Raw genomic sequence first — 25,618 nt, forward strand, 5'->3', positions numbered from 1 at the left:
CTGTGTATTTTGAATGTTGATGTCCAAGTCCTACTTGTATTGATTCTTTGGAAAAAAATGAGGTACTGAGCATTCCAAGGGTCTGACCACTGGGAGTCAGCTAATTTGAAGGTAAGCAAGGAGGATTGTGTAGGCATATCTGTGCTCTTGATAGGGCCAGCTGCATTCTGAAAGGATAGTTCTTGCCCTTTTCTGAGATGGATAGAGAAATTGCCAAATTAGCCTCCTATCATACACTGCGTATAATACACTGTGTATAATACACTGTGTATAATACACTGTGTATAATACACTGTGTATAATACACTACAAGACTGGCACCTGTTAAGCCAACCTGCTGGATGCGGTGTTTAAGCATTTTTAGATTTCTTTTTTTACTGTTTCCTGACACATTGGAAAAAAAAAAAAAAAAAGGCCAAAACCAACATTTTGCAGTTCTAGTATTCTTCCCCCTAAAGATTCTGATGTATCTAAAATTTGACCAAGTTTTATAAATGGAGAAACTTAAACCTAGGTGATTTGACTGCTGATGTTCAGACCATGATTCTGTAATAAATTCTGTACTGGAGCCTGGTTTTTCTAATACCTAATCTGGTGTGACTTAATAATTTGATACTGCACTGTGTATTGTGATGGAAGATCCTTGCCAGTGTTAGAGTGAAGCAATGTTGAGGTCGGCCATTTGACTGGCCAGGGTTTGAATGCAGTGTAATTATTTAACTGTTTTTTCCAGCAGATTTCTAAAATAAAAGCTGATTTACTACCTAAGTATCATCCAGATTTCACAGTTTGTGCCAAATAAAATACCAGTTTGAGTGTCTCATGTGGCAGGGAAGTATATATTTTCCCTCTTCTAAGGTGTTTTCAAAGGAAATATACTTTGTCTTTTGAAGATAAAATGTTTAAAAATAAAAGAAGCGTTTGTCTTCAGCAGTTAAGAAAGATAGCAACCACCTACAATCTGTGAGAACACTTACATAAGACTCATACACGGTACAAGAGTTCTCCTCTGCCAGTACTGGAACACTGTTTCTATGGAGTTGTCAGATAAATGTGAACCAAAGCCTTGCTTGCAGTGCTGTTACATGTTCTGTTTTGATAATCTGTTCTGAAGGCTAAGTAGGAAAAATAATTTTGTTCTAGTTTTCACTTTACTACTCTTAGGTTCAAGGAAGGGTGTGGAAACCCCTGAGGTGACAACTGACTTCTGTCTGTTAGATTAGCCTTGTATAAAACGGTGCTTTCTTGGATTATGCAGACTGGAATATTGAGACTTTAATAGTAGATACTTTTTAGTTGTATTTTTCCTGTACATATTCTTACTGTTGAGTTTCAGTTATGTTTATTAATACACTTTTGTGTATAGCTCTGCTTAAAGGCAGGGGTTACACAGATAATGGTTGCCATCTGTAAATGCAGATGGCAAATATGAAATAATTCTTCAAGATTGAGGAGGCCTCAAAGAAATGTGAAAGGAGAGGCAAACGTGTTATCTTTAATATAAAATATGATAGTATCATGGTACATGAAATTCTAAATCAGAAGTTTCCCACTTTTTTGCATGATGACTGGATAAAGCAGATATTGTACAGGGTTTGATTTTAATCAAGGTGAACTAATGTTTTCTCCCACTGTGTTTGGACATCAGCAATACAAACACAAAAAAATCAGTTATATTAGAAATGTCAGAATGAAATATGGGGTTTGAAAACTGAAGATAGATGGGAGATGTTCAGCGTTTCTTAAGTCTAGTTTCATGTGAAGTAAATGCTGCTGTTTGTAACCTCCAGCTGATGATAAAGCAATTGTATGCATCTTCTCTAGCAGTTAAAATGAGTGTGCTAAAAAATAGTAGTTGCTTTATCTCATACATAGAACAGTGTAAAAAGATGCTGTTTACATAGAGATGTCTTTTTCTTTGTCTATTTAATTTTCTTTTTTAAAGTGTTTATCAAAATGTTTTTTATTTTAGTTTCAGAATTATTTTTGTCAATCAATAATGAAAACCATATGCCTAAGACAAGCTAGTAATTTCATGGATGCTAAATTTAGAAGTTCTTTTTAGAAAGTTGAACAGCTGAATTCTCCTTTAGATTCTAACAGAAGAGAGAAGAATCCAATTAATAGTTTTATTTTTATTTTTGCAAGTCTTCAATTTGCCATCTTTATAGTATTGTTTAGATGTTCTGCTCATCAATTCAGTGAGGAGCTCTTGTTGATCATAGTGCATCTAAGCCAGATCTTGACGATGTAGGTGGCAGAATTCCCTCCCCCCCAAAACCCTTAATGTTGGGTGGATGTGCCTGTACTTTTTTTGGGGAAAGTCAAGAGAATTCTTTGTTCTAAGCTCAAAAATATTTCTGTAGTCTGATACGGTAGCAGTTCATCAGTAAAAATGAAAAGAAATGAGAGCAAAATGTGATTTGAGATATGACTGAGGAATTTATACTTTCTGGAAATTCTAGAGTGCCTTTCATTTAAAGATGATGTAGCAGCATAGCAACAGGGATGTTACAGTTTTAAAGGATCATTTGGGAAAATACGTGAATTTTTAACAGCCTATAGGTAAAGGGGCTTGCAGCACCCCTGCAGCAAGACATAAGAGGGCCTTCAGTGTGTAACAGTGCGTAGCAACCTCATCCTGCTCTGTCCATCAGTATAGCCAACTGCCTAAGGAAACAAAAAGGCATCAGATGTGGTATTTTAATATGCATGCTACAGCCTGTTTCAGTTTTGCTTCCTAGAGGCCTGTTCCTGTGAAATTCCGTAATGGTAAAGGATGGTAAATTGATAAATAGTGGATGTTTAGACTTGCAGCAATTTTTTTTTTTAAATTAACAACTTCACAGTGATTTAATTGTTTATCTGAAAATTTTAAGACAAGGAATCTGCAATATCTGAGACTTTACTGTGAATTGGAAACTTTCAGATTAGGTTTAGTGTTCTGCATTGGAGAACTTTTGTTTTAGGGATTTCTGAATGATCAAGTTTGTGTACTTGTGTGAAATCGCAGTAAAAACTGGGATCTGAGACTCACAATCTGCAATTTCATCTGTTCGAGCAAAACAGCAAGAGGCAACAGTCACAGGTTACAGTGGAAGAAATACTGTTTGAAGTGGGGGGGTGGGAGTGGCACGGCATTCACAGTGGGGTTCCCCAGAGGTGGTGGAATCACCAGCTTTACAGGTTTCTCAGAACCTGACAAGACAAATCCCTGAGCAGCTGGTAGCCCTACTTGGGACTGGGGGATGGACTAGATGACCTCCAGAAGGTCACTTCTAACCTGATTTGGTCGGGTTCAGACCACAGATTAAGCACATTTTATGTGAGAAGTCAGCTTGTTTTGAGTTGTGCTGCAATCAGTGTCATTTAATATGTTGCATATAATTCTGTGTGCCGTGTTCTTCATTGAATCTGGACAATAAACCCACATTTACAATCATTCCTGAAACAAAAATTAAGAAATGGACGTGTAACTAATTTAGCAGTATGTTGTAGAAGTGATGAAAACTAAGCTGGTTTAATTTAAAGCAAGTTATTTAGTTATCTGTAGTGGGGAAAAGTGTTAGTCAAAGCTAACATGCAGCATAATAAATGTTAACCCTTTAATACAAAAAGGTGTGTCTCCTAATTTCATCTGGATGTAATGTCATGAATACAGCTAATGTGGCTTACTCTCTTTGAAAAGTGACTCCAAGGCACAAGTCATAGCTAAAAGTTGTGGATAAAACGCTGTGAATATGAGCAGATAAGCAGCTAAATTTTCCTTAAATTCTGCTCTGAAGAGACTTGCTTGGTTAATAATGTACTTAATTTGTATGGGTGAGTGGGAGTTTGAGGAGAGTGTAATGTCAGGAAATCGAATGAGAGCTGGATAAATTATGCTTCTAAAAGCTAAGAAGAAAGAAAAAAATCTTGCATAACAGTAAGTTAATGTGTCTTCATTTAATGTGAAAGCACCTATTGGTAACTATGGAAAATAATGGGAAAAAAAAAAGAAGCATTTAACTATCGTAATTGTTCTACTGAGATATATATCAAGCAGTCTTCTATTTCTTTCTTTTAAGTTGGCATTTACAACAACATGATTCTTTAACCCATTTTGTAGTGTGGGCCGTTCTTCGGTGGTCATTTGGACATGATCCTTTTTTGTCACCTTGATGATTTTAAAAATATCAAGTAATGTTTGAAAGATTTTGGGTATGGTCATTGAAACACATGTTGCATTTCAATAACCTTTAAATACACACCCCAACATGTGTGGTATTTATTTTCAGTATACTTGAAGACTGAAATCTATGGCTGAGTATGGCCAGCAGTAGTGTTTCTTAAGAAAAATAACTAAAAATAAACAATTTAGCAATAATAAGATATTTCTTTGGCTTTATCAATCTTCATGAATTGTTAATATTTCATGTTTGAGTTTCCAGGAATCTGGGGATGGACTTAATTGAAGTCCATATTGATTTATTGAATTTTTAATGACTTTATTGATAGAGTTCTGTGAACTACAAAAAGCCTGTACCAGTAATTCACACTTACGGCTCTCCTCGCTGTAGATTAAGTACCATGTTAATGATAGAAAGGAAAGAAATACTAAATTGGGACTTATATTCCACTCTGTAGAGTATTTCACAGTAAGTAGCTAGTATGCAATAAAAATAATTTGAAAAAAACCATGGCAAAAAGTCTTCCTTGGTGGAGAGACTAAAGATGAACTACTTCTAATATAGTTCTTCGGTATTAATGCAGGACTTCATACGACTGAAGTTGATTTTTGATCCAAAGGAAAGTTGTGCAGTGCTTCAAAATATTAAAAGCCATTTGTATGGTATCGTATATTAATTCAGCATTCTCTAATAAAGCTACTGGAAAAAAAAAAGAATGATTTGCTGATAAACAGGCCATGTCACTTTGTAGAAGGTATGGCATAGGAGCTTCTGGACATCCATACTGAGAGTTAACACTGTAATTTTTCTCTCAAAGTGAGCAGAGAAACTGTCCTGCTTCTCAGAACCGAATTACTGTTAAATTGCTTGTAAATACATTGCTTAACTATATCTTTGCAAACCCGTAATATTTGTGGGAAATTAGTAGATAATGTGTATATCTTTAAAGTTGAATTTTGTGTGCAAAGGAACTAACCAAAACCAAACAAAAAAGTAATGTGAATTTTCTTTTTTTTTCCCTTGATTAGTTTTATCAACTACAGTGTGATTAAGAAACCACTTCCTCTCCCTATCTCCAGACGACTGAACACAATGGATCACTTGGGGACCGCAGATGCTGAGGACGATTCCGGAGCACTAGCCCGGCTTGCTCCTAGTCCTCATAGCGAAGCAGTTGCCCATGAGTTTAAGGAACTCTCACTGCAGCCCAATCAGTACTTACCTCCCCTCAATGAACGGAAGAATGGTGAGTGCAAAAGCGACTGTTCTCCTTGCCTCTACATTGCTGAAATGTTTTCTGTGGGAATGATGATGTATGTTTGTTTTCTTCAAATAACATTAATTGATCCTCTTCGCTTGCTCTTCCCAAATCATGTTATGTAGAGTTCAAGTGCTGCTGTGTTTGTTATAAAATCTGTCCTGGTCAGCTTCACCTGTCATGGCAGCTTGTAAGTCAGATTTTAAAACCCCAACTGGAATACATGGTTGAGGCATATAGAATGGAGTTGTTTATAGTTTTAAATAGTTCTAAAACCACAGCTAGTATTAATTTATAATTTTATTGATTTTTATCTATACATAAATCAATAAATGTATTACTTGAATATTTCTGAGAGTTGAAATAATTATCAAGAACAGGGTTTTTTCCTACAAAAATAATACAGAATTGAAGTTTCACATTGTATCCCAGAAAGTTTAATTCACCACATAGTTTAAGGTTGAGCAACAAAAGAAAACCAAGATTTAAATTTTGGGAATCTTTCCAGTATCTTTCCTCATTGTTGATGTTGGCATTGTGACTTAGGAAAAAAGTGTTTCCACTGTTACAGTAAGGATCAGGAAGAATTAGGTCTGAATCCAAATATAAGCTTTATTTTTATTGGGGAAAAGGCAGGAACTTTTTTCTGTTTTTTTTTAATGTGGTGTGTGCTTTCTCAACTATCATCTTCTAACAATGAAGACTTGTTTTCCAGTATTTATAGTAAATAGTGGGAACACTCAAAGTATGTAAATTAATTATTTGGGTTTTGAGGCATTTTTAAAAGCAGTTTAGCTATTAATTCAGCATTATTAAATAAGAATAAAACTATCTGAATATCCCAGCTTTAAAGCAGAAAAAATGGGGATATATGTTAGTAGGCTGTATGTATATTGAATACCTGGGGACAGGTCCAAGTCATGGTACTCTCCATTTCAGAAAGATGTGGAATGTTGTCTGTAACCAAGATGCTCCTGTTTACACAATGAGGGACTAAGTCTATGATGCTTTGTGTACATACCCTCAGCATTAGACAGCACTCAATAACAACAGAATAAAGAGAAAATATGGCAGGAGCAAGACTTAGGCTTAGCTTATATAAATGTGGAACTACAACCTCTCTCAGTACCTGAGCTTGTCTTTTTAAATTGCTTCCTTGTTTTTTACCATGTATGAAGATCCTGAAATACAGAATACGTTAACTGATATAATGTATTCAAAGTATTTTAAACTAAGGGACCTGTAGCTAGTTTATTAATATTTTGTCTCTACATCCTTAAAAATTATTTTTTGTAAGGCAGAAAAAAGATTGTAATTTGGGAGATGGGAGTTTTTGTTGGCTCTTTGATGTTAAATTGATAATAGGTATGTCTATACCAGAAGCTTGTTTTAAGATCGTTTACAACATTTTACCTATTTTTCAAGGAAGCAAGAGAAATATGTATTTAAAGCAAGCTATTTCATAGTGAAGCAAAAAATGCCAACAAAACTCATAAACATAATAAAAAAGATAATGTCGTGGGGGTTTTTGCATCCTGTGTGTAATTACACCTCTGGAAAATTTGTTTGGTTTTAATTGCCTTTAAAACCAAAATGTATGACATGGGTGTCTATGTTGAGGCTACATACGTCAACCTTTTCATTTCTGAAGGCTACTGCCACAAGACCACACTAAATTAAACAGGAATAATCCCTTAGAAGATGGCAAGTTTGTAAACTTCTCTTTTGACAAACCTCCTTATGCCTGTGTTAAGTACCTATTTATCCCCTTCCCTTGATTTTATTGTTTTGTAATCTTCTTCCTTTTACTAATAAAGATAAGTTGACAAATGAGCAGTAAAACGAGGCATGCAGCTTCAGGTGCTAAACTTACGTTTGCTCTTTAGTCTTTCATTTTTAGTTCTTCTGCATTGGACAGTTGGTTCTTTTCTTAGGTATTCTTCCCATAACTTGAAAGTATTTTTGTGCTTTCGTGAATTAGTGAAATAATTTATAGGTAGGTTTTGTATTGCCTTCATATATAAGCTGCTTCTTGTTTACTTTCAAAATAAAAGGCAGTGGCAGGAGATTTTAGTGCTTAAGGGCTCTGGCTTCTTGAAATAACAGAAGAGATTTTCGTAAATAAAGTGGTGGTGGGAAATGAATCATTTGAGAAGTTGCTTCTCACTCTCTGTGCCAGTTGACTTAAGAACCATTGCCCTGTTACTCTTCTCTTCATTATCTAGCAGAATTCCTGTTATGACTTAGGATAATTTTGAGCATTTGTCCATAGTGAGTGTCAGACCTCCCACAAATATTTTAATGCCTTCTGTAAGGAAGAGATTGTATGAAGTTCACATAATGGGCTGTGGCCTCACTTCATCTGGGTCTTTTGTGACAAGACTAAGTCATCTGGCTGGGCTTGGCCAAAAGATTAGGCATCCTTTTCAAGGCCATTATTAGCATAACCCTATTGCTTTTGAAAAGGAAAAGGCTCAACAACCTGCAAGGCAGATTGAGAAATTGTATAATAGGAATTTTTAGAGGAATACAGTCTGATAGACATGATAAAGAAATATTTGATGGACACCAGTGTGATTTCCTCTCTTTTCAGTTTTATAGATCTTTCTAATGTTGTTTAAGCATCCTGCTGCTGAGAGAATGCTGCTTTAGTAGTATTTAAATAATTCCTCAATTCACTTCAGAGGAGCCTCCTAGTTCTTTTCCGGTCCATATGTGAAAAATCTGACAATATCTGACTTTATACTGGCTGGGTGCTTTTGTTCTTATATGAAATGGACATTTGTGTTCAAATTGCTTTCCTAAAACAACAAAGAGAGCTTTGGGCACTGTCATCCTCCAGAGCACCCAAACTATTGTTCACCTATAATTTCAGATTTAGTTAATTTCATTAAAAATAATTTTTTGTAGAAATTATGACAGAAGAAAATTTGCAGAAGTGCAATTTGCACATGATGGATTCATATTAAAAGTAGCGTTAATACTTAGCCTTTGTTTTTACTTTTTACCAAAACTGGATTTCTTTAGGAGTATTTTAACAAGTCACAATTTTACAAAGTCTGTAAGCATAAGAGGTTTTAATAGACAGAAATACAACGGCAGCCTATACAAAAAAATCAAAAAAATTTAATGTTTTTTGTTGAATATTGTTATGCAGGAAGCATATTTTTATGCAGCAAGCATTATGCTTACTGTGGGCTTCAGTAGTGATCTTTTAAACCTTTTGTTTACTTGAATAAGTCTTTTGGCAGTAGTCCAGTAGAAGCCTGAATTATTCTAGTGCTGTTCTGCATAGTGTTGTTAAGCTGGCTTGCACAAGTCAGTACAGAAACTGTGTTTCAGGCTTTTCCAATGACACTAGAAGTGTGGGAGGCTTATGCTTTGGTTTGGTTTTGTTTTTCACAGAGGTAATCACAGCAGGGTAACAGAAATGTACAAAGAAATTGCATGCGCATGCCTGGTGAGCCAGGAGTTATTTGAGATGTTATTACTTCATCCTTTTCTTAACGTTCTACTCCTCTTTCCCTGCCCACTCTGCCCTCAGAGATCACAGTTACAGAGCAAAGATAGCATGAGTGTTCAGGTGAGCATAGCTCAGTGGTTTTTTGGTGCAGAACCTCATGGTTTAGATTAAGCTCCACTGGACCTGTTGTCCCTTGAGTTACAAAGGAACACTTACGTGCTCGCCAACTCTGAAGGGGTTGTACTTACAGTACAGGATCAATAACAAACAATTGGAGGGCAGCAGCATCTTAAGCTTCTCTAGCCATTTACTACATGCAGGTGTTTACTCCCTGATTAAAGACAAATGGATAATTTTGTTGGGGAGCGAGAGAGAGAAGGGCAGCAACGTATTTTTGTTGTCTCAAATGTCATTTTTCAGACAGACATCTTCCATCATAAAAAGCTTGTAAAACACAAATATGAACCAGTTAATGTTTCACATTTTAATAGCAGGGCAAGTAATGGGAGTTTTCAAGCTGATTTGCTAGATAAAGCAGGGCTGAAATACTTCAGCTGAACCATTTCTAAAGCAAACACTTTAATTATTTGGGGTTAGAACAACAAACTGATTATCGACGGTAACCTTGTGTGTGTGTTTGGGTGTAATAATAAAGAATCAACTTCCCAGGTTGTTGTAATGCTGGTTTTCCAGACTGTCAAAATTTTAAGATTTCCCTTTTTCTTTTGAGCTGTTTTCAATTCAATGGCTGTGGGCATTACTGGTTTACTAATGAGATTCATTTCAGTTTCTCATTAGTCTGCATCTTTCTGGATAATTAAGCAATACATACAATGCATCGATCACATAAACTTGTGCCCTTTTTTTTGCGTATTATCGTGCCTGTTTACTGGAGGCCAACACTTGTTCCACTTGCCAAAAAGCATCAAAAGTTACCTTTTCATTGGTTCTTGCTTATCTTGTTGCTTTCTTCTTACTTTTCATACTTGTCAGCTACTGAGCAGGCACCAAAGACATGCCTGTGATTCTGGCAGTCTAATGGCAACCACTGGCGTATAGTCCCAGTCTGTCATGCAAGGAGTTGGGCTCCTCACATAAATGGAAGTTGGGAAACAGCATGCCCTTAAGAAGCTCTTGGTTTGAATCCCTGCCTGAAGGACCCTAGGTTGTGTATGCTGTATTTGCTTTTTTAGTCAAGCTGCTGTGTCCTTAGGAAGGACAGTGGTTGGGGGAGGAAACAAATGACACAGATGAGGCGCTTCTTTAGGAGCGGGAGGGAGAAAATTGATGACTAGATGTTGTTTAGCTGGACTGCAGTGGAGGACGAATGAGAGACTAACAGGCAGCATGGCACAGCTGAAGTACTAGTCAGAACAGTATGCTACCCACGCACTGTACCACAGTTTCACAAGCTTCTGTCTGAGAGCCAGGAGGTGGCAAGGGAGGGAAGGATAGGCTGTCTGCTGCTGACAGCAGGAGAGTGGATGGGAACGATGCTGCTTGCAGCCTTCCAACCTGCTGTTTCAGAGCCAAAGGCTGGGAAAGGATTGCACACGCAGATACCATCAAAAAAAGGAAGCACTGCATGAACAAAGCTTTTTGCACGCTGAATTAGTACTTTCCCAGAATTGGTGATCATGACACTTTGGCTGGTAGAGGTAGGTGCGAAGGTCTGGGTGTCAGGAGCCATGCAATCATAGTTGTTTCCAGGTATTTGTAAAATGAAAAGGTCCTAGCTTCTGTGTTTTACAGCAATCTCTCTTGGCTTTGCAGTGGCTTTCTTGACTATCCCACTGTGCCAGAATCTCCCTGTGACAGTGGCTACTAGTTTCTAAAAAAGAGATGTGCAAGTTACTCTTGTGCAGTCGTCATTCACAGATGAGAGCCTGGTTATATTCTTATAAAATGGGTAGAGAATTGATTGTCTCCTATACAGGCTATTGAGTGTCCTTTAGCACTCTGTAGGCCTGCTTCAGCTCTTTGTTGTGGCTATAAATCCTTTCAGATTGTGAGTGTGCCTGTTCTCCGTCCTCTGCATTGTGTGGAGAAACAGTTTTGTTCTATCTAATGGAAGCCTATGGGTGTCTGCTTCTCTAATCTCAGAACCAGAGTAGATGTGGGATTGCATTCTGGTTCTGTATGTCTTGTACTGGAGGAGGGTAGAAAAGGCTGTGATGTGTCTAACGTGGCTACCTGCTAGGATCTCCCTCTTTGATGGCTAGGAGCTAATATTCTATGGCAGATTTGAGCTGAGAAAAGAGTTAAGAGTCCTGGATGTTTTGTCAGGAAAAAGGACTTGGGACAGTGGACATTTTAAAGTAAAAGCAAGACTGGTAAAAGTTCTGTTAGAAGCCCAAAGAAGCGAGTACCTCTGGCTGTCTAAGAACAGTGACATCCAGGAGCAAAGACATTAAGGCACTGAAGGTCAGATGAGAATGACAGCTTCCTGCGGGGCCACTAGAGCTTGTGGGTACCTGTAGTGAATTAAGGTGAAGATGCAACACCCACCCTACCCCACCCCACCCCCAAACCAAAACAAAAAAATCCCCACAAACCCAAAAACCCAAACCAAAATGAAAACAAATACTCCAAATGGTGTATATGGAGTCCTCCTAAGGGACCAGTCGAGCCAGCTGAGAGACAGACAGTTCTCAAAATAACTGAGTGAAATCTGCATCACACTTAACCTAATGATATTACCTAAATAAATTTGATGAACAAAGGGAATTTTTCTGGCATCTCAGAGAGTCATGGATGTATTTGCCTGTTATCTCTTATCTTCCGTTCCCTCATTATGTAGCATTGGTAACGTGCATTCTTGGCATAGCTTTATGGCTTCTGAACAAATTCTTAATCCTCTGTGCAGTTAATAGGTTTGAAGCTGCAAATTTGATACTAGGGAACCAGGTGAAATTTGTTACATTCTCCTTGTATCTGTGTACTACAGGTTTTTTTTTTCCACTCTTCAGATCTGCAGTTAGGCATATTTTTCCTTTCCTAACAGTACATAGGTAGGTTACTGTGCTTAGAAGTTATTTTCTGGAGAGATAAGATGGAGCAAAGATGGCTAGTGGGAAGACTAGACAAATGGAAAAATTAGTTCTGATTAAAGTAATAGATTGGCACAGAAAATAATTGGAAGTGTGAACTTAAATTCAGCAGTTTTGTAGTCACTAAGTTGAAAGTAATGATATCTGGAAAACAGCATACAGATATTCTGATTAACAACACCATCCCCAAAACACACACACAAAAAAACCTCCAACCACACCCAAACAACCCCAAAGTGAAGTACGTTCTAAAAAACCTATCTAAGTATAAAAGTGTACAATTTATATAAGTTTACAATAAAAATATATATGTTTGTGTCTATATATAAAATATAATGTATATGTAATATGTGTGTGGAAGAATCATTGCCCAGAGAGGTTGTGGAATCACCATCCGTGGCAATATTAAAAACCTGACGGGGCAGAGTCCCGGACAGCCCATTCCAGCTGACCCTGCTTGTGCAGGGCGTCAGGCTAGGTGATCTCAAGAGGTTGCTTCCAACCTCAGTAATTCAGTGATTTGTCTTTCCTTTAAGGTTTTAATAGTCCCAGTGTAAATATGCTACTAAATATTCTTTTGTAAGAACACAGAGCATATTGTAATTGGTATAAATTGTCTCAGTGTTTTGGGTTAGGTTTTTGGGGGTGCTGTGGTTTCTGGGGAAATTGGTTTTGGTTTTTTGTTTGTTTGGGTTTTTTAACAAAAAATGTCAGTAGAAGACACCAATGCCTCTTAATGTGTGGATTCTTTTGGTCTCCCTGTAAATATCTTATCTGTTATGAGGTGAGAGAGCAAGCCAAGTAGGTACCGATTTCCCAGTAAGTCTGTCTTTGTCATTGGTACTGCCAGTTCCCACAATCCTAGCATTCCCAGGGCATCAGTCAGTGTCTACAAGGAACAGTTTTCAAATATTAAAGCATGTGAAAAGACATACAGGCCAAAACTCAGAGCTCTCTAGGGACTGTGACCTCTTAAATGGAATATATTCTGACATTTTCACAGGCTACATGAAAGAATTCCAGCAGGGTCATTCCATTTGGTAAACTTCTAAACAAACGTTCTGTCATTTTAGTTTGATTTATAGATTTTTATTTTTTTTTAATTATCTGCTTATTGTGAAGAGATTAACATGAGAGACGTGACCTGTGACTGACTGAATTTAAGGCATCTGGTATATATGAAAAGATCCTGTTAGAGGGCTTGGCATTTGAGTGATTACAGGAGATAGGGAAAGTATGTTTTCCTTTAAAGAGATCACTTGATCAAACTCTCTTCTTTTTTTCCCTGAAATTCCTTGTGTATAGCTAAATGCATAGCTAGAAAAGAACGTTAATTTTAAATTCCACTGTATAATTGTTTTAAATTGTTAGAAGTAAATCCTAGCTGCATATATTATCGTTGAAATGTTAGCTTGTGACACAGCCACTTTAAGATGTAGTGCAAACGGAACTGGTAACTGATGTGCAGTACTTAGTGTGAGCCTTTTGCAAATCATAGGTAGCATGGTGGATAACCAAATATTGTCCTTTAAAGTGTTATATTTTTATACCTGGTTAAACATGTATACACAGTTAAACATATATAAACATATTTTTATGTATATTATATATACACTTTTTAAACATTTATGTATTTATTTAGATGTCTATATGGGCAAGGCTGAATGGTAGGGAGTTTTCATTTAAAAAGTGAACACTGCCAACGTATGTCCTCCCATAAAAGGAATTTGTGCAGATTTTTAGTGGGAGAAGTAGAGCGTGCAGACTTACAAATGTAATATCACTGTAAGTGTTCGGGATTTTTCTGGGAAGAGTAACTGAGGTAGATGGTGACCATAACATGGATTGGGTCACTGTGACCACAATGGTGGAGAATAAGACAGAAGCCTCCAGTCCTTCTGAGGTAATTCCCTAGTCAGCACAGACTACACAATCCTATTTCAGAAATTACTCAAACGTTTCATTTGCCTGTTGGAAAAAACAAATATATACTTGATGTTTTACTAGCAAAAGAATATGAAGATGAGAGACTTGAATGCTTTGTGTTTTGTCTATCTTAAATACAAGCATAAGACTGTATGAGACTTACTGCTGAGTTTTTGGACAAATGTCTTAAGTGTTCAAAGCAAAGAACATATGTACTGGTATAGACAAAAAAGGCTTCTTTAACAAAACAAGGAGGCAGAATAGAAATCTATTTTAAGTGGCAGTTGCAGGGGGGAACAAACAAAAAACCCCAAAGCAAAAACCCCTAAGTTCACAGTTTGAGGTAACATTCTTACTGTTTAAAGAAGTAATAGAATAAATTATAACAGATTATTTAAATGATTGTTTTAGTTTGTCTAGTCAGAGCACTATTTTCCTATGTGAAGAAGTTTTTGTCTAAAGTTTAAATTCATTTGTAGTTTGTTTTTTTTTATGGGATTGCAAAGGAATGAGCTCCATATGATGTGAAGTGGAATGTACTATTAAAGCAGTTGTTGCTTAGTTACTTCATGTTTAATGAGATTGTAAAGTTGCTCACAGTTAGTGATCTCACCACATCACTTATATTGAAAGGTAACAGTGTATTCGGAGTGGGAGAGGAGCAGGCACTGTGGGCAGGGTACAATGTTGCTGCATTGTTTCTTCCTGCGCATTATGACTTTAGTGAATACCTATTAGGCACTTCCTCTTTTTAAATAATGCTTTTTCTGTAGCCTGAAGGTTGGCAGAACACTTGAAAGTCTGTGTTGTAGGAGGATGGAAAGAAAAAATATTAATTACCTTAGATTAAAAGCAAACAAATGTTTATGAAAAACTTGTGCAATACATTGCTATTAAATGAGATGTTACTGAATTTTGGTTTACGGAACTGAGAGGGATGTTCCATTCTGAAGCCATTTTTCTTCATTTCATCCACTTGTATACAATATATACAACTTAACTTGTAATTCAAATGAGAGGTACTTCCACCCTCCGAAGGTGATGTGAATTCCAACGGAATTAATTTTTATTGAACCAAAAAGCTTGTTGTGTTTCTTTTACTTCAACTTCTGCTTTTGTTGCACTGATGCCATTTGTAATTGGGTTTAAACCTGTACAAATAGATACACCTGTACAAATAGACGCCCAAACCTGTACAAATAGATATGACATGTGCTGCTTAAGATTTTTCTTTTAGCCTAAAGAGATACTTATGTTTTGTTGTTTGATAGAAACTAGTGTTTCAGCCACAACTTTGTTTCGAGCTCATTACAGCTTTCTGTATTGTCCTTGGTGACATTTAGCTATTTGCACTGTTAAAAAAAGCTCTTTGGAAACAGGTACGTGTTCAAATCAGACACATTATACATCCAATATTTACTATGGAAATATTTTGGGATATTTGGAAGTATACAGCAGCAGAAAGTTGAGATGAAAATTCAGCAATTGGAAAAAGTTTTTTGGCCTGTTTTTTAATGATGCCATCAATTTCAAACTACAATCCAAATCACAGCTACCTTTTAGAAACTGAACACAAAAGTGTTTCAAACTGAGTAGAGTTGAAAGACACCAAGCTTTTTTTGTATATATTTTATATTTCATGGATTGTGTTCTATTTATTGTGTAACTGCTACAATAAAAACAAGGCTTGAAAGAGTAGTCAAAGAAAAAACAAGTTGCTGTTGTTTCACGAGAACTTATTCTAAAGGATTTTTTTGTTATAAGACAAAATGGGTAATTTGAATGGGGAAGTATTAAGTTCCCACCATTTGAAGTCTTTCACCAATTCTTTTAACATACATGTGGAATTAGCATTATTTAAAACCAACAGTGAAAGCAATGGCCGTACAAGGCAGTTTTTATATGTCAAAACAATGACCTTCAAGACAGATACTTTCCAAACACAGGAAGTATGTTTAAAGTATCAGCATGGTGTTGATGCCTGATGACCAGGCTTCTGCTGTTTTGCAAGAGCTTAAAAAATTGCTTTCAGATTTGAAAGTGCCGAAGTAAATCTAGGAAGTGGGTATGGTGCTTTAGCAGCCAAAGGTAAGAACATATGCAAACCTTTCTAGGAGAGTTACAAATTTATTTTATTTAGCAGGGAGAAGGGAGCTCTTAAACGGCAGGTGGATTGGCTCTCTGGGGATCGTGAGGAGGCACTTTGCCCCGATTCACATGGGACTTGCTCGTGACTGGAAGATGCCTTTGAACAACTGAGTATTGTTAGTTAGCAGATTAATTTAGTACTTGGATGTGCTAACAGTGTTTCTATTCCTTCTAGTACAGTTCTTAGGAATGTGAGAAAGTCGCTCATAAAAACACGCACTTTTCCCATGTTAGAGTGCTGCAGCCACAGCTACTGAGCAGCAGTTGTGGGATGCCCCCAGGTGTCTGTGAAACTGTCTCAGAATTTTAGACTTTTCTAATAGACATGTTGAGACATGGTGATTGTTTGAAGTGTTATCACTAAAAATAGAACTGTACTGTTGATCACTCAACTAACTGGTATCTCCAAATTACTAGTTGAGCTTGGATTAATATATACTCAAGGCTGCTGGGAAAACCAGATGATGTTGGAATATGAGTCTTATTATAATGGTGTGGGAGATAAATGTTGTTATTCTTATAGGGATTTAAGAGAAACTGTTCTGTGGGCAGAATGTCCAGGTGTTCTCAATATTCACAGTGTAACTGAATCTGAATAAAAACTATTTTTTTCTTCCAAGGTATCTTTTCTTCCTCTTCACTTGTTATGGCTGCCCTCACCCCAACTATTCACTATTGTACAGCATTTATTGGCAAGTACAATATTTGGTTACATGGAAAATGTGCAGCGTCACTTTGACCATTCATCTCTCCTAATCTGCACAAGAATTTAATGATTCTAATTTTCCATAAATTCTGTGACTCGTGCTTTTCTTAATAAAGTAATTTGCAAATTACTGTTGAGATTTTGATCAGACTTCTCATCTGTTTTAAAATATTAATCTGTATGCTAGCTTGTATTAAACTGGAAAATGAATTTGAAGCAAAATATTAGGCGTAACTCCAAGTGGCTGAAGCACAAGTATATTCATTTCTGTGAATTCTGCTGTGGCATGGGTACCCTTAAAAAAGGGGAGGAGTGGATAGCAGGAACTCCATGCTGCTAAAGCTCATCTTCCTGAACAGGTGAGAAATACTCATGAAGGCTTGAACTCCTGTTACTCAACTGCTGTTACTGTGATCCCAGCATTCACTTGAGCACTGGACACTCTCTAACTTATATAAAGCACTACAAACAGATAGGAATGGATAGAACTGCCTTCAGAGCTATGACATTTGAAGGAAAATGTATTACCCCTTGGGTTCTTCAATTACACACTTCCTTATTAGTATGTTGATTTTTTAAATTTCAGAAAACTCTGTTCTCTGAATCGTTTTGAAATTGCTTCAGACCAAAGTACCACTTTTTCAGAAAATGTGTGAAGTTCACTGTACCCTTCCTGTAAAACCATGTCTGCTCTTACATATTGTTACACTGTTAGAATATAATAAATCCATCCAAACTGTTAAATTCTGTGTTGGTACAAGAAAAATGTGGAGTTTTAATCTGGTATATCGATAGCTGTGTAAGATTCTATTTATTGACAGTGTCAGATTTTCATACAGGTTTCTTAAGCAGTATCTGTTTGTATTCTGTTTGTCTGGGTTTTTTTTTTTTCTGAATGTGGGTATTTTCTCAATAGTAATTTTGTTTCTTATGCATAGTAAGTGTTCCAGCTGCTGGCAGTGAGGAAGTTCATTTGATTTATGAAGGAGTTCTTCCATAGTATTTTTTTTTCTTGTGTTCAGTAAAAAATTCACTGCAAAAGCAAGTGTATTAGAACAGACTATAATTTGTGTTTAAGCAAAATCTAATATAAGCTGATAATTTTTATACAGATGACGTGCCAATAACAAATCTTTAAGCTGTGAGAGCTGCCTCAAATCATTTATGCTGCAAGAGTTTTTCTTCTGCCTGTGTTTTCAGCTCCTCAGATGTCAAGAAGTTGATACGGTCTAGTAAGCTCACGTCTCCGTTGACTCTGCAGTTCTGGGTAGATCTAGGTCTCTGTTCTCCCAGAAGCAGGAGGATAGGGAGAGGCTTTCAAGTCCCTCTGACTGTGTCACGCAGCCCCACGCCCTGTGGTATCAATTGCTTGTCCCAAGAGTGCACCGTGAAGGTGAAGAGTCGGTGTTGAATGCTTGTCTTGTAGAAAGATCCAAAGAGGCGAGGTGATTTTTTTTTCTAGTTTCCACTTCTAAAATTCTGCATCAGGTGTTTGTTATTGTATATAGATCTTTCCAAGTCTGATGCCATAAAAGTGAAACGGTTTTTCTGAGTGGATTTGTCCTTTATGATTTCAGGCTGAAGGATTTAAAATATAAAGTAGGAGTGTGGAAGATATGTATGATGATAGCATTTTTAGGCCAAAAGGAAGGGAAAATGCACCTGCTAGAGTTACTTTTTGACATGTAGTGACTTCTTAAAATTATGTATAGTTTTTTCTCGAAGTACATGAAATGCAAACTAGTCTGCTGTTTCCCTCATGACCAATGCCAGATAATTAGAGGGGATCCCTTTCCCCAAAACCTTCCAGGTTGACACTGAAGTTGATGACTTTTGTATGATAAATGCGATATGCTGGAGAGAATGGCAGATCAGAAGCTGTGGGAGGAAATACTCCTAAAACTGCTGGGAATACTGAGATGTGTAACTGTAATGCCAAAAGGAAAATAATAAAATACTTGGGGTTTAGATATTTACAACCAGGAACAGGATTTCTCTTATATTGGAAGGAAAGAAATAGTCAACCGTTTTCCCACTTACCTCTGCTAGATAAATGTCTCTGAAACAAGACCTGGGGCTGGGGCGGGTGGGAAGGTTCCTCAGCATAACTTTTTCAAATGCCAGTGTGCAGCTTTGTTTACTGCTGAAACTTAATGAGTAATGAATGTGCCAGTCAGGCAGAGGTAAAGTATTTCTGCTGCCTGCAGCAGTGTTCAGAGTAGTGGGGGAAGGGAGAAGGAAGGGAGGAAAGCGAGAGAGTGTTCGGCTGTAGTTTGTCTTAGGTATCAGCGAATGCTGCTCCTTCAGCAACTGCTGGATTTATTTTTAACTGCTTGACTCATTCTTTGTCAGATGATTGACCATCAAGCTGCATATTAAAAAACGAATGTGCAGAGGAAGCAAGCGTAACTAAAGGAAAAGTGGGAGTGGTTGACTGGGAAAAGAGGTGGGATTTGGGAGTCCTGCTTCACATGCTCTGTGCCTGCTGCCTGAGTGAGTTACAGGCTCCAGAGCAGACCGAGCATACTGCAGGTCAGCCTAGAAAGTGAAGGATGATGGCTGCTTTCGGCTGCACGAAGGCGCAATTGCCCGTTTGTTAGGAGGAAGGACCTGGAAGCAGTGTTCGGGACAGCAGTGTACTGCTTGGTGACAATTGTAATATTTTTTTTCCTATGCTGGATGTTGCCATTCTAAAGGATTCTCATCATGATCGATAGTTCCAAGAAGCAGCAACAGGGCTTTTCTGAGATTTTACCTGCAGGAGATGTTAAGCCGCTGAAGGAGAAGGAATGCCTTGAGGTGAACAGCCAGAAAAGTCTCAAGGAAGGTCAGTCACTTGATGGTTGGGGGACAGGCAGTGCGCAAGTACTGGGCAGATTCAGTTTACCAGCATTTGGAGAGTAATGCTATATGTCAGGAAGACTTTTTGTACATTAAATTAAGGTATCATTTTCTCTCTTAAAAATTTCTAAAAGCTAAGTTTAGAATTTACCTGAAACTATTAAAATAATGATAATAGCTTGATAGAAACTGTAGTATGACGAAATATGAGTGATTACTCTTTTCAGAGTAGCATTTAGTGCTGAATTCGCTGAATTCGCTAAATACGCTGAAATTGTCCTGTAAATATTGCACAAAAGGCTTCAAAATGTCACTACTGAAATAAATATAATTAAATAAATGCCATTAATATGACACTATTAAAAATAAAACCCAGCAAACCTTTAGTTTTAGACATGTATTACTACCTCATTTTCAACGGTGCTTTTCTCAGCTGTCGATCTCTAGAATTCCCTTCTCCCCCATACTTAAATTAGATTTGACTCTGCTTTCCAGATGTATGCTTTTTCAGATCACGTTATGTCTCCCTAAATGTTTTAGACTGTGTATTAAATGGATATAAAGCACAAGCATTAGTTTGTAAAATATCAGTAGTCTGAGGATGTTTGGAGTGTCATTTAAAGCTGACAAGTAGTACTCTACCAGATTCATCTCAAGTAGTATTTGTTAGGCTGTGGCAATGATACTGCTGAGACATGGAAGTTGTGTTACTCTTCCTAGCTGGGCTGTGTTAAGGAGGAGAAGGAAGAGACCTCTTGAGGTCAGCTGCCAGCCCTGCACAGAACAGTTTGTTAGCTGGTGTATGCTAATACACCAGGTTCTTCACAGTTCAAGACTTAAATCTGACTTCTTCCTCAGAAGTAGACAAAGTAGTAGACAAAGCTCCTTCTTTCCTTCCACAGCATTCTGCCTTGGGTTTTACTCCAGATCTCTCTGGATTGTCTGGTGATTCAGAGATTTCTTCCTGCTGCGGCAGGACTGCTGTTTTTCCCCCTTCTACATCAGATCATGACTTTCTCAGAATTTCAATGCTGTGTCTGGGGCTTTTGTTTTTGTTTTTAAACATGGATCTTAATAATGTTTCAAATAGCAAAAAGATAGCCCATATTCATTATTTAATTCAGTAACTGACAGTTTCTTTTTTAAAAAAAACAAACAACCCTTTTATTTAGCTCTAAATTAGGGCTAGGGAAAACACTGATTTTTATATAATGTACTGATTTTTAAGGCTTCTTATTGATTGGAAAGATAGAGAATAATAAGTTGATGCATGTGGCTGTGGCTGATACCATAGGCAGTTCTGCTTCCTTTACAGCAGAAAAGTACTGATTAAAAGACAGCGATTGAAGAGAAAGGGCCAGCAGTGGCTTCTTTGTCATGGTGGTTGCCTTGCACCTCCAGACAGGCCCAGGTAAACCTGCTGTTGCTACCTCTGGAGCTCTGTGGGGCAACAGGAACAAAGAAAGAAGGCAAGCAAGTTGAGAGGGACAAAGGAGTAAGCATGCTGTTGTGGGACATACTGTAGGTAAAAACCCCTAACTAATCTAAGCTACCAAGAAATAAAGGGAAGAAAGAAGTGAAAAAACGAGCATGGTGGATAGTGTAGGTGGGCTAATAAGTAACCACGGTAATCACTATGTTCAGTCTTCCTTGAATAGGTCAGGTATGTAGAAAATGGATGAAGGAATATACATTATGATAATGATGGTCTGTCAGAGTAGCAAAAAAACTGCAATTATGAGACACTCTTCCAATCTAAATTAATATTTTAGAGTTTAAATTATTCAGTGCATAAAAGATGTAATTTTTTTCCACAATCACGTCTTTGCTTCCTTTTCTCTGTTTTAGTACCTGTTCTCCATTTTCACTTTTCACCAGTGAATATTGCTTATCCTTTTCTCTCCCCTAAGTTTGGCAGCCTAATAATTAAAATAATGAACCTCTTTTTGAGAGTATGAATGACTACAGGATCTCCTCTTCCAGGCTTTCCTCTTTCTAAAGATTAGAAAAAACAAGCATTTTCTTTCTTGTAGGATACAAAACGGATTATTGAAAAAATTGCAGATCTGCCTGGTTTGCATCTAGGGAGACTAAAACAGAGCTTCACCTTTTCAGTTTATAATGTTACAAAATATGTAGTTCGGGTGTTTTGTACATTTTTTAAATATTCAATTGTAGTTAATTTAATCCTATTTAAATAACACTAAATAACATTAAAGCACCTCTTATTTTACAGAACAGTATATTCTAAATTAGCTTGTGGTATTCTGTCTCTCTTCCCCCCCTTTCTTTTTCCTTTAATTCAGATGATGGTATGACTAGTTCTGCCACCTGAATAATCAACTGTTTTTTGTTAGGACACACAAATACTTAAGAATACTGTCTGTGAATGGTTAACACTGCAAAAATTAAAAATGTAATTCTATTGGCAAACCCAGATGAAGTACACAGAAGGTCAAGTAATTCAGAAGGTGCTGCAGCCTTTGCTTCATAATCTGTTTTGCACAGTTTGATAAATCTAAAAATTTAGAGGTAGTACAGTGTGTTTATTTCAGCAATGAGTACCTTATAAGAATTGTTAGGTGTGGTGGTTCTTTTACTTAGTATTTCTCTATAAGGACAGAGACTTTTGATGGAAACAAAATCCCAGCGTTGTCTACAGTAAATTAACATTAAGGGCATTAGAAGGTTAGATTACGAGGATGAATTTTTTGTTTTGCTTAGGCTAATGAATACTCTTAGATACACACTCTAGTGTCCAATAGCACAGGAGGAAATCCTTAATTACCCTGTTTTCTTGTAAACAACTCATATGTTGTTGTTACATATTGTCTGTTCTGTTAAAAGTGTTCTTAATTTTTTATCAAAATTACCTTTTTATGAGCAAGGAATAAAAATACGTTTTGGCTCTGAGGCTAATACAGTGCTAACTAAACAGCTTTTTCAGAAATTCCTGTAGCATTGATTTCTACTGTCAAGTAAGTGGCTAAAACATTTAGAAAATTCAAGTGTAGAGTCTTGAATGAAATCAGGACATCATTCTGCACACAGTAAGAAAGAATATCATCAACATTGCATATATTAGGAATTTGGAATGTATTTAAGTTGCAGATTAGAAGGTTTCTAACTGAAGATTGAGTGGATTTAGGATGTCTTGCCTTGTACCCTAAGTTCTTTTAATATAATGATTGATGAGCTCCTTCAAGAGTGTATGACCATGCAGAACTCTTGAAGAAACACAATTAAATTGGTGAAATAAATCAGTATGGTGCTATCTCGGGTGGGATTTAAAAGGAGATTGGATCCCAGTTTGTTTGCACCGTATTTTTCATATACTAATCTGAGCTCTGAAGGTACCAGTTGCCTGGAGGTTACTGTATGGGGGGAAAAAACCTAACCGGGAAGGAAATTTTTTTTCCACCTGGAAACATAATTTCTTTCCTGGATTTGTATTGCTTTTTAGTTTTACTGTTTGGTGAGGAACTGGAGACTGGGAAGTGCTAGAAACAGGATACAGGGTGGAATGAGTAAAGCACAGGGATTTCTACGGCTCTTGCTGGAAATATCTTCATGCTGTCTGGTTAATAGATTACCAGATTTAGTCAGGAAGGATTTCTTCCCTTCCTCCTCTGCAACCAAATCAATATTGCATGAGAATAGTTTATTTAACAGATTTCCTGCTATTGCTGGCATGTTGCGTATTGATGATCTCTTGACCTCTACCTCTCTCCTGCAGTGGCATGTTAGATGTAAAGATTCTACTGTTGGTTTACTATGTTTTTAAAAAAAGCTTTAAGTTTTGCTTCATGGTATTTAGATGTGTTTTTATGACCCCTGATCAGTGGCAGTCTATCGGGTATGTTTCTGGAGGCAGAGATAATATGAAAAATACTGAAGGCAAAAAAAAAAAGGTACAATTCCTGTCATGTTAGTTAATAAAGGAAGCACTATAAATTCAGCGTACTGACCCTGTGAGGCTGTGTTAAATTCTTAATATTATGTATCTACCATAAACAGTCTCTTTAATGACAGTGGGATAATGGTATGTCTTACAAGTAAATCAACACTTATTCCAAAAAATTTTCTTCTTCAGCGTAGCACTTACATGAAGAATAAATATGTGGTAATCCCATCATAATAAACACATTCTTAAATACTTCAGTAAACCAAAGCCACAATGTATTAATTTGATTGTACATGTAATCTGTATGGAATTAGAGGATACAGCGGCTAACCAAGAGTTCTGAGGAAACTTGCTATTGCAACTAGAAGATTTCTTAAAGTTTTTTTTAAAGGGTTGGGATTAAGACTGCTGTTGCCAAAAGTAGGTGTAGTCTTATCCAACCCTACCTTGCCTACTGCCAGCCTCTTGTGTTGGCATTAGTAATTATGTAACCCTAAAGTGAGTAGGATCAGTGAACAGGTATTACTGAAGACTATTGCAATAATGTTAGTTTTCAGCCAGATCAGAGCCCTGACCTGACAGGCTGTGTCTTTGCCAGTGTTGATGCAACAGAAGCAGCTGGGGTTTGAGGGAGGAAGACACCATTGTCTTTTCATCAGTAATCCTGTCTTAGGTCATACTAAGTTATGAAACCACACTCTGAAACCACTGTCTGTTTTGTTGCTATGCTGGAGGTTTCTTCTTTCCTTTCATAAAGCATCCAACAAAACATGTATGTACCTCAGCCTTTTTAATGCAAACGCCTTTTTAATGCAGCAACATTGCTGTCACTGTAAGCAATCTGACTTATCCACTGAGCAAGCATCTGCAGAAAAATGATCTTGTTGTCTATATAGCAGAGTTGACACAATGCCATTGCTTACATCCCAGTTTGCAATCAGGCATCTTAGTGTAAATCCACCTTCCTCGGTGTTTTGAACTAATGTGTAATCTTGTGAGTTGGAGGATCTGCTTGCGTATGCATTTTGTTTGCTGGCTTTACTGTGCCTAGGAAAAGCATGGAAAATGGAGGTAGTACCTTCTCAAGAGGGCTTGAGTGGAAATCATCTGTCATCATTGAATGTAATATGCTCCAGATTATCACAATGCAAGTCTGTAGTACATGTAGAATTTGAACACAAGCTTCCTGAGTCCCTTGACAGAACACTTCTTGGTTGACAGTAGTATTTGAGAAAATGCAAATTATTTTTTTAAAAAATGTAAGACTGTACTAAGAGGAATACTTGCAAGTTTAGAAAATATAATTATTAATATACTTAAGGTATGCAATTCTACAGAATACTTGAAATGTAAGCTGTAGTTCATTCAGACTTTCCACCTAAGATGGTAGTGATTTTTCTCATTTTAAAGATTTAAACACAATTGTGAAAAGTATAGATTTTGATTTTTACATATACATCCGTGTGTGTGTGTATATATATTTATCCCAGCAGACATTCCAGTAATTTGTTTGGAAGTGTGTGTATGTTCTGGCTTGTTTCTAAGCAACATGTTCCATAGCAATCAGATACAATACAGATCGTCCTATATCCTAGTCATTTAAGCTTCCTATCTGGTGATATTTTTATGCTTTATGTTTTTGTTTTAAATGTTAAGTTTACATTTTGCTGTCTTTCCCATCTAGCTTTTCACTTTCTGCTTTCAGTATGATGATGATACTTCTGGAAACAGTTATGTGTACATTATTACTGGCTTACAGACAAAAGCTTTAAATCACAGTGGTATAATTTAAAAGATTTGGAGGTCCTGCAGGGTTTCCCTCCAGAATTCTGAAGATATTATCTGAAGTGGCCCTCAGTAGTCTCCATTCCCCTGCTTTGCATTTATCCAGAACATTCTAAACTGAAATGAAAGTATGACTGAATAATTGCTTAAAATGACTATGTATCAGAGGCTGTTTCACTTAATTATTTTGGATATAGTCTTAGGAGAAAAATCACATATACAATAATGGAAAAAAGAACATGAAAGGTATAAAAATAAGTAAGGGATTTTTTTTGTGAAAAGTAAAATATTTTCTCTTTTTAGTTTTGAAAACTGAACATAATGTAACTTATTCACTCATGTTTAGATGGTGTCTGATTTCTTTAATG

General features: G+C 36.8%; 1 protein-coding gene across 10 annotated transcripts in view; it reads left to right on the forward strand.

Moving 5' to 3' along the window:
• Positions 1-25,618, forward strand: part of MRTFB (myocardin related transcription factor B) — an 89,282-nt gene that overhangs the window by 21,581 nt on the left and 42,083 nt on the right. For 6 of the 10 annotated variants that reach the window (XM_075105247.1, XM_075105248.1, XM_075105237.1 and 3 more), the window contains one exon: positions 5,198-5,415. In XM_075105247.1, coding sequence (XP_074961348.1) covers positions 5,262-5,415 — 154 coding nt within the window. In that variant the 5' untranslated portion in view covers positions 5,198-5,261. Of the gene's footprint in view, positions 1-5,197; positions 5,416-17,196; positions 19,548-25,618 lie in introns of those variants that run through there. The other 4 variants (XM_075105241.1, XM_075105242.1, XM_075105244.1 and 1 more) reach the window with 2 other exon arrangements.

This window comes from Phalacrocorax aristotelis, chromosome 10 (genome assembly GCF_949628215.1).
Source record: "Phalacrocorax aristotelis chromosome 10, bGulAri2.1, whole genome shotgun sequence".
Taxonomy (NCBI): domain Eukaryota; kingdom Metazoa; phylum Chordata; class Aves; order Suliformes; family Phalacrocoracidae; genus Phalacrocorax; species Phalacrocorax aristotelis.